The 10,332-nt window shown below is 39.2% G+C and overlaps 2 protein-coding genes across 8 annotated transcripts in view; one reads left to right on the top strand and one right to left on the bottom strand.

Annotated features, from left to right (window-relative positions):
- Positions 1-10,332, bottom strand: part of LOC127416517 (pyruvate carboxylase, mitochondrial-like) — a 321,324-nt gene that overhangs the window by 120,926 nt on the left and 190,066 nt on the right. The window lies entirely within an intron of this gene.
- LOC127416526 (leucine-rich repeat and fibronectin type-III domain-containing protein 4-like) overlaps positions 1-10,332 on the top strand; it is a 73,589-nt gene that overhangs the window by 38,923 nt on the left and 24,334 nt on the right. For all 6 annotated transcript variants that reach the window (XR_007893146.1, XM_051655989.1, XM_051655981.1 and 3 more), the window contains one exon: positions 2,891-4,636. Coding sequence is in view for 5 of the 6 variants with exons in the window: in XM_051655989.1 (XP_051511949.1) it covers positions 2,916-4,636 (1,721 nt within the window). In the remaining variant the exon portion in view is untranslated. The remainder of the gene's footprint in view (positions 1-2,890; positions 4,637-10,332) is intronic.

Genomic DNA, 10,332 nt, shown 5'->3' with positions numbered 1-10,332 from the left:
AGCTCGACACACATTAGAAAAATCCAAGGCCAATTGATTCGTAATCCTGGCCGAATAAGGTTGATCCCAGGACTTTGAAATCTCAAGAAGGAGGTCCGGGGAAAAAGGGAGCTGCCTACGAGGTATAGCTGAGCATTGGAATGCTAAAAAACAGTCATCCAAGATCAATTTACGATCCTCCAACTGCACTTCATCCGGCCAATCCGGGTGCAATTTTTCCACTGCACGTGTAATAACCTCCAGCAATTCCACATAAGCTGCCGAAGGTCTTGAAATCCAACCACTAGGAGGCAAGACTTAAGCCGGGCTGCCGGTGAGATTCTCGAAATCCGATTCCGCCATAGACATGACGTCCTCATCCTCAGCGCCAAAGGAAACCGCAGAGCGCAAATGCTCACATGTAAACTCCGAGAATGTCTAGCCGAATCTGGGGAGAGTGACAGAGAGAACCATAGGTTGGCCAGTTGCTCAACTCCCATTTTCTCACCATCCGCGCCGGCCTCCCATGAGTCAAACGGCTGCGTGCCGCTGGCAGACACGCAATCTGCACCAGCATGCGGCTTGACCAAATTTCCAAAGGAGGTGAGCCTTTCACGGATCATTCTGACATTCATTAAATCACACTGCGGGCAATCTGAACCCTCCAACGCAGCCTCCGTGTGGCAAAAAACCCAGACAGGCAATACACATGTCGTGGGAATCTTCATCAACGATGAACCGCATGCACAGAGGTAAGCACTCCCTAAATTCCATCCTGTGTTGCCATTCAAAAGGGAGAATAATAATGATCCTCGCTTTGACGTGAGTCATTGATACAACATGGGCCAGACTCGATGGCGAGAAGCGAGCGCATTTATGGAACCTCTGACGTAGCTCCTTAGAGGTGTCACTTAAGTGCCATCAGCCAATAAATTGCCATGATTGTATAAGGCTTCAGACCACGTGACACTCAGGGTGTGTCCCAATGCGATTATGCAGCTCGAGTTCCTACGAAAGGGAACCACAATAGAATAATATGGCATCTCCTTTAAACAGTGTAAGAAGCTTTTATAGTCTCTCAGAATAGTTTGTCCTATTAATATGTGCTGAAAAACAAGCCTAATTGAGCTAGGTCAGATTGTTCCCCAGTTATATTTATCTTCATTTTCTAATGACATTGCAAAAATTACTATGTTGTCTTTTTGAAATTTGCATAATTACTGTGCTGTACTGTTTATTATACGGAGACGGGTGAGCAAGCACACGCTCTGCTAATTAGGTGAGTTCACAATGCCAAATGCTTAGGAATGGTTATTTAAAGATCACTGTTAAAGATCTGTAAGTATGCCATGAGGAAGGCAGAATATTCAATCTGTGACTCAGCTCTCAGCTGAGCAATGGTCAGTGTTCTCTGACTATGGAGATAAAGTATTTTATACTGATCACAAACATAACTGTCTTTAGTTCCAAACTGCATATAGACTGTGTATAATATGTACAGTTTTACCATTAGCTATGCACCAGATATTAAAATTCATCTTCAATTATATTTTTATTTTTATTTGTAAAATGCATATGAATATGAAGTACATTTGTGGGAAATCTGTTGTAAAATATTTTATTTTAACACTGTAATTCGTATGTTCGTATTAATTCCAAAATTAATTCATTCAATGTGGGACTTTTTATAAAAAAAAAAAAAAAAAAAAAAAATGCCCAGAAGCGCTTGCCCTAGACTTGAATTTGTTGTCAGTCTGCGCTGATTTGACGGGACAATTCATTAATTGAAACTCAAACTTTGATAACCACACAGATCCATAGCAGCCAATAAACAAACCAAGTTTGAGTTTGTATATCAGTGTCTAGTCTCATTATCATTTGCACACACGGGCAGAGTGAAAGCACAGGACAGCGCCGGTCACAGCTACATATGCACAAATTGTGACAGAATTTGAGTCAGCGCATATGCACACAACACGCACACACATCAAGTGACACTCACGCACTCAGTCTATTCTCTGCTATCTGACTCACCTTAAACGTTACTGTATTAAAATATCTGTACTGTATTAAATATCATTCCATTATATGTGTACATTAGCAATGTTTTGATAAATTGTATACATTGTGCAGCCCTAGTTTGTATCTGCATTTATGCAGTTAATGTTAAGTGGCACAGTTTAAGAGCATTTGCTGAAAGTGCTAAGGCAGGACTGAAGTGTGACTCTGAAATATACTCTGAAAGAACTTAATATCTCTCCACCTTCATCTCTTGGTTAATGCCCTTTTTATGGTGACAAATCAACATATTGGCACAAGAGATCAAATTACAGATATTGTAGATTTTTTGCCTCAAACCTGTAATTTGCCTTTTTATGTGATGATTCTCTCTCTCTTTCTTTCTGTCCTTCTCTTTCTCTCTCTTTCCTGTGTTTTTCCTCATTAGTTCATCTCCTGCTCTTGTGCACTGAAGTTTGTAGATGGACTTCATTTGTATTGATTATGTTACACTACAGTTGATCTCATCTTTAGCTTGGAGCTCCCATGTCATTAAGAATAAGACATTCTTTAGCAGAGCATTTCTGTACATATACAATTCTGAGGTCTAGTGAAATGTCCAGTTGATTTGCGGCTCTCACTTCTCTTGAAGTGAGACAAACTGCTCTTCTGCCAAAGAAAACTGCCACACACTATGGTGGGAGTGTGAATTTACATGCTAACTGTTAAAAAAACACACAAAAAAATTGCTGCTTGGACTTTTAAAATGCTCAATATGCAGCTAGGCAAAGGGTGATCAAGCCTTTACATTTCTGTGCTGTAAAGAAACCACATAAATAGGAACTACAAAGTTTAGACTAAATACACCATGACTGATTCTCTTTCGCTTTCTGTTTTTTTTTCTTTTCTTCAGGTCTGTGAATCACTCCCTTATTACCATGCAAGACTCCCCACCCCTTCAACCATTCAAAAAATCACACCTGTCTATCATTTTTTACCATCCTCACAGTAACACACACTCCCCCTCTTTCCCCTCTCACCCGTCCGTTCATCTCAAACAGAATACACTCAAGCCCTCTGATATATCCAGTCAACCTTCACCTCCACTGTGGCCAAAGTTCACCAGCAGATACTCACCCCAAGACACATTCTCACCAACACTGCCATTGCATTTACTGCACTGGCTTACACTGGCCTGCTTGCTGCCTGCTCTTATCTGCCCGATTCCAGGAGCAGTGGCTGGCGAGACGTGGGGCGTGGTGTCGGCATGCCCCTTCCACTGCGTGTGCAGGAATCTCTCTGAGTCTCTAAGCACACTCTGTGCCGACAAAGGCCTTCTTTTTATACCTCCAAACATAGACCGCCGAACCGTTGAGCTTCGCCTCGCCGACAACTTCATTCGAGAGGTAGGAGGAGTTGACTTTGCAAACATGACGGGACTGGTTGATTTGACTCTATCCCGAAACACCATCAGCCACATCCGGCCAATGGCATTTGCAGATCTGGAAAGTCTACGCTCGTTGCACTTAGATGGCAACCGACTGACTGAGCTGGGTCCGCGAGACTTAGTAGGCATGCTAAACTTGCAGCATCTCATTCTCAACAATAACCAACTCATTAACATCTCTTCTGAGGCCTTTGATGACTTTCTCATCACTCTAGAGGATTTGGACTTATCCTACAACAATCTGCTCAAAGCACCCTGGGATGCCATCCAGAACATGGCCAGCCTGCATACATTAAACCTAGATCACAATCTCATTGACCAGATTGATGAGGGTTCATTTAGCGATCTCTACAAACTAGCCCGATTGGACATGACTTCAAATCGCCTACAGACTTTACCACCTGATCCATTGTTTGCACGATCACAGACAGGGGTAATAAGCCCTACACCCTACAATTCAGTAATCAACTTAAATTTTGGAGGTAATCCATTACACTGTAACTGTGAATTGCTTTGGTTGAGAAGACTAATACGCAGTGATGATATGGAGACTTGCGCTACACCCACTCATTTAGCAGGACGTTACTTCTGGTCTATTCCTGAGGAGGAATTTGCCTGCGAGCCTCCACTTATTACCCGACATACACACAAACTCTGGGTGTTAGAGGGCCAAAGGGCAACACTCAAGTGTCGTGCAATTGGTGATCCAGAGCCAGTGGTGCACTGGGTCTCACCAGATGACCGAATCATTGGCAATTCCAGTCGTACCACATCTTTTCGAAATGGCACTCTTGACGTGCTTGTAACTATTGCCCGTGATGGTGGTACCTACACTTGCATTGCCATCAATGCTGCAGGCGAGGCCACTGCCCTAGTTGACCTGAAAGTTATCCCTATCCCTCACCGTGGAAATGGAACAATATTGTTAGCTCGTGACCCGGGATCATCGGACATTACCAGAGGGAAGACCTCCAGTGGGCAAAGCCCTGGCCCTGACACTAACACTGACATCCAGGAGGGACGGGAAGAGGGTCAAACCGAGGTTGAGGATGGGGTCAGTGAAGCGGGTGAGGAGCAGATAGTAGGAGTGCAGGGAGTGACGTCCACTTCAGCACAAGTGCGATGGGCTAAGGGTCGTTTGACGGGAGCCAACCTGGTGTGGATGTATCAAATACAGTATAACTGCACTGCGGATGAGACTCTAGTTTACAGGTGAGTGAGACTGCAAGTGGGTATCCATGGCAATATCATATCAATGTTCAGGATTAGGGTCAATTCCACTTGATCAATTCACAAGCTGATTTCAGTTGAGGAGGAGAAATCAATGCATTAACATAAAATATAGATTCATAGAAATTCTGTAACATTTTTCAAATGCGAACTGCATGTCTGATTGACTGAACAATGTGAAAGTTTCCCTTTCCCTGTACAAAACAACCCTAATAAAGCAAAATATATCCATTGAAGACTACAATTACATTTTTAGCCTACACGTCATTAAGTAAATTACAAGAAGTTGCACATATCTTGTACGTGGTAATTAGCAGAACAGGTGGCTAAGATGACATGTTAAGTACTGTAGTTAGGTCTCAAAGATCACTAGGACTGCTATGTCAACTGCAAAAACAGTGCCAGTACTGTCTATGCTTCATCAGGTCACTGAGGATGAGTCATCACAGATGAATGCAACTCAGTGTAGTGAGCCCAATTTTTCATATGTTAACTAGACAAGTGTATGTTGAATAGATCCAGGTTACAATGGTTCAGGCTTTTTTTTTAACTATCATCTTCTGTCACATTATCAGCAAATTGTTGAGAAATCATGTTCATTCACAGGCAGCTCATATAACCCATTTAGTGAGACATTTAAAAGTACTGCAATAATGAATATGCAATGTTCTGATTCTTATCAGATTGAATTGTGATAATAATGAGCTCCATGTTGAACCTGAAGCAAAGACAGACCTACTCCTTTCTCATGTTATCAGTGTCTGCAGCTCTAGCAGTGGCTGTAGCCTAGTTTCTGTTAGACATTTTCAGAACATGTTCAATACATCTTGCACCTCTCAGAGCCATTATCTATGGCAAGTGAAACACGGCCCCTTTCTGTCTGTCCTTCATTAAAGGGCCAAGAGAAAGTGAATGTGTGTATGTGGGGAAGAAGAATTACAGAATAGTGACACCACAGACATTGAAACTGACAGAGGGGCTGGTAAAGAGAAAGAGAGAGGGAGTGAAGAAGAAATAAGGGGGTGGGACAGAGATAGAGACAGAGAGTTTGACAGAGGGCTCAAGGGATAGAGTAATGAAGTCTTTAAATGGGCTTAAACTGCAGTGCCAATAAGTGTGTCACAACCTATCTTGCTGACGGCCACAACAACAGGAAGAAGAGAGTGAGAAATCAAGAAAAGGAGAGATTACTGGTATAAGGAAAGCTTTTATCTTGGCTTAGGTTTGGTTTCTGAATGTGTAGCTTTGCTGAAACAAGAAAAAGCAGACAAGTTCCCTTTATGCCTCAGTGAATGCATAGATATTTTGCAAAAAGTGAGAGCGAGAGAGATAGAGACAGAGGGGAGAGAAAGACTTAAATTAACTGAGTGATGATGAGAGGTAAATGTGTGACAAGAGAAAGGCAGGGTTGTGTTTAGAGAATAAGAGCAGTCTGTTTATGAAGATTAAGTTAGTGAAGACAAAAGATGAAAGTCTTTTCTGTCTCCTTCCCTTTTGCTCATGCTCCCATCATTCCCCCTCTCGCCCTCACTCTCTCTTTTATTAGAGTGTTCTAATAATTGCCTGTTTCTGTGTCACCAGTTTCACAATACATTTCCCTGTCAGGTTTTTATTGCAGCATGGGTGTGTTTGAGTGTGTGTGTGTTGATGTATGACATTATAAAATGTGAATTTGTGCAGTTCCATCACACACATACAGGCACACAAATTAAAGGGACTAGAAAAAAAGGTCAAACTCCCTCTTCTGAAAACGCAAAGCAAGAGTACTAAGAACCCAGAGGAAAATGTTACTGCTCAGAGGTTGCTCTTTCATAGCTCAAGACTTAGAGGTGTTCTCAGTTATGTTTTATTTACATATCAACATTGTTTCAGATGTTTTTACCTAAATTTCCTTAGGGGAAATAAAAATGACACAAATGAGAAAGTTGTTGACATACAGTAAGTTTGGGGGGGGGGGGGGGGGTGTATTTATTCTAAAGAGCATCTGATTGGAGAAAAATCTGTGTAGTGCAGCAATATTTTCGGTACATTTTCCTGAAAAAGTCTGTGAATTTAAAATGTGTAAATTTAACCTTGTGCGACCCTGCGGACACATGCATGGATGTTGTATTTTGGCTTTGCTATACGCAATACATTATTTAAATGAATTTAAACAGACTGATCTCAGTTCAGAAGACTCTGGGCTGTCAGTAAAGTGTTTAACTTTCAACGTACGCAGTCATGTGACAAAACAACATGGCGCCGATCACAGCAGAGTTTGTCTTTGGGAGAAATGCCAGCAAAACTACATCTGGTTAGAAACCAAATTAAGTTTTTACATTGAAACCTGTTTGAGTCAAAAGATTAGAGTCTCTAGTTTCATCCGGTATGCAAATCTTAAAATTTTAATGATTTATCGCGACACTGCTAAACACAATAAACACTTATGTGTACTTTAGAGCATTTTTTCCTTAGAAGTCCTATATTTACTGTACATTATCATATTGAGAATCAGTGGGTTCATCCAAAAGCTGAATCATTTCGCTTTCAATGGCTTTATATGGAGTTAGGGTAAAAATAAGGTGTATTCCAAATTTTTCTGAGACCAGTGCAGACAGACAACACTGAAGGAGAAGTCATTCACTAAATAGGGTGCAAGGGAGCATCCGATAGCTCTCTATGCAGCTAAGTGCATTCACTCCTAAAATCTGACCAAAAATTCAGTTTCAGGCTGCAGACGATGTTTGGCAGACGTGGGACAATGGTAATCAGTACTTAGATTAAGAATTTATAATGAATGATTTTATTTTAACGTGGTTGGCAGTGATTGGATGATGCTGGCCATTACTTTGAATCAGAATTAATTATGCTCACTTCTGATGTAATGTCTGTAACGTCTCAAAAACATGAATAACTAACTAATAAAAAATTTGATAAAAAATCTGATTTTTATAGCTTGGTATTATTTAAAATTTCACAACTACCCACTGTCCACATATGTTGCCATCAATTTTATGAAAACTATTTGCTCTAGAATTTTTTGTTGTTGTTGCATGTTTAGGCCTATTAGGTGCTACTAGTTACAAATCAAAAAGGGAAATGGAAAATGCACACAGCAGTCACGCTGGGTTCTCAGGAGGTTAAAGGAAATTTTGTCGACAATTAGGACACAAAAAATTGGATGTAGGGGAATCTATATGCACAATGAAAAAAAAAAAAAAAAAAAAAAACGCATCCAAACACACAAACCCACTGACTAAGACTGCTGAAGGTGACATTCACTTACTCTGTGCGGTACACAGGCCAATACACATCTGTGGATCTTGTAATTCAGTTAACACTGATTTGTCACCCAGAGATAGTCACCTGTCACTTTTTTGCTAAGTATACTTGACTTTCTTTTTTCCTTTTTCATTATCTTTATCTTTCTTTTCTTCCAGTAGCTTTTATGCAGTGAATGCATTTACTCAATTTGACATTTACGTGGAATTGAAGTATCATTGAATCTCTAATGTGGGAACAATTTGCTGTATTATTTTATTTTTGGAGGTTTGATTTCTGTTTGTGTATTTCCAGTGTGTTTTGATGCAGGTTAAGCAAACAGGAAAAAAACCTCTGCATACATCAGAAGTGTCATCCACACAAATGACTAAACCTAATAATATAAACATAGGCCTATTTTTAGTTTTCTTTGAAAAAGAAAACAAAACAACTAAAGTGTAACTATGCAAAAAACATGCAATTTTATATCCCTGGACTTCACCATGAGTACAAGTATATATGCAACATTTATGATACTGTACCTCATTATCTCTTCGTTATTCATACTTACATACACAGCGGCATGCAAAGGGAATCCACCTACAAATATACTATATCTACAGTATAGTTCACAAACATATTTTCAATAGCATGTCTGAGATTTTTACCTACAAAGTGTGTAGCCAGTCACTTATAAAACATGTAATGCCCAGTGTCCTGCCATTTTATTTAAATAGTATATCTCTTGCTGTTGCTTGGAACCACAAAACAAGGACATACAGACCTACATGGAGTCTAGAAATACAAAGCTATAAGAGGGCAGACAGAATGACCTTGAGCTCTAACTCATAATTTACACCACATCCAGGCTTAATAGCTTCCGACCCCAATGAGAGAGCAGCTCAGGCAGACAGAGTGTGTGTATGTGTGTGCGAGAGATAGGAAGAGTGGGAGAGGGTCTTTTTTTTTTACTTTACTGATTAAAAAAATAATAATTAAATAAACAAATTATGCCTGCACAATTATGACTCAAAACAAATGATGAATTCTCACCATATTAACAGTACAAATATTGAATCCATGAAAACAGAAAACAATTCACAAATACCACCAAATTTACTACACAGCTCTCTGGAATATGTGATTCTGGTCAAACGTTGCATTCCGCAGTCAAATATTTTTTGTTTAATGACTGCAAAACTGGATAATTGCCCGTTATCCTTGGTAACAGATTTCCTACAAAGCTGTTCTACTTTTATGTTTCTCGTATCACTACTCTGTCTGTTTCTTCCCACTTTAGAAAATAACTTCAACTTAAATCAATATTTCATGTTCATTAATGTATTCAGAAAGCAGATGTCCAATATGATGGATTATGTAGTAAGCTGATCCACATTACAAATTACTACACAGCTTTCTGGAATACTTGATTCTGATTGCGTTCAAACAGTGGTGAAATATTTCTGAATAAGGACTTGTGTTTTGCTTGTGTTTTGTCTCTGCGTAGTCTCTACAATTAAGCTAATAAAATAATTTCAACTCAAATCAATATTTCATGTATTTTCAAGTATTTTAAGTAGCCATGCAGTAATATCCTCCTGAGACCTGAGAGTGACTGCTGTGTGCATTTTCCATTTTTTTTTTTTTTTTGATTTGTAAATAGTAGCACCTAATAAATATGCCAAAAAAATAAAAATAATAAAATAATAATAATAATTATTATTATGGCAAAATATGTGGACAGCGGGACTAAGTTGTGACATTTTAAATAATACCAAGCTATAGAAATGTTTTTTTGTTATGTTTCCAAACTATTTATTATGTTTCCAGGAGTGTTATTCATGTTTTTGAGATGTTACAGACAAAAGCACAAATAAAAAACTATACAAATACAAATTATTTCACTTGATTTGACTTATGTTGCAATGTTTGTTTCTACTTTGGCAAAAAATTCTCAATGTTCTCTCTTTGCAATGTCAAACAAACAAGTGATAGCCAGTGCTTAAGCATTAGCAAATCAGAAATTAGCATAATTAATTCTGATACAAGTTATAGCCAGCATTGTCCAATCACTGCCATCCATGTTAAAATAAAATAATACATTATAGATTCTGAATCTAAGTACTGATTACCATTGTCCCATGTCTGCCAAACATGTTGAGTGGTCCAAACATCATCCTGAAACTGAACGTTTGATAGGAAGTTTGGATTTAATGCACTTGGCTTCATAGGAAAGCTACAGGATGCTCCCTTGCTCCCTATTTAGTGAAGGACTTAACCTCCAATGTGCTGTCTGTCTGCACTGGTCTCAGAACTGTTTGAAATGCAGCGTTTTTCATCCTAACTCCATATAAAGCCTCTGAAAGCAATTTTTTCTCAGTGTGTAAATACACAGTAAATATAGGATTTCTAATGAAAACCTTAGTCTGTTGTACACA

The sequence above is a fragment of the Myxocyprinus asiaticus genome, chromosome 2, assembly GCF_019703515.2.
Source record: "Myxocyprinus asiaticus isolate MX2 ecotype Aquarium Trade chromosome 2, UBuf_Myxa_2, whole genome shotgun sequence".
NCBI classification, from domain to species: Eukaryota; Metazoa; Chordata; class Actinopteri; order Cypriniformes; family Catostomidae; genus Myxocyprinus; species Myxocyprinus asiaticus.
Note: the sequence above shows the minus strand (reverse complement) of the source record. Positions and strands in the feature narration are given on the sequence as shown.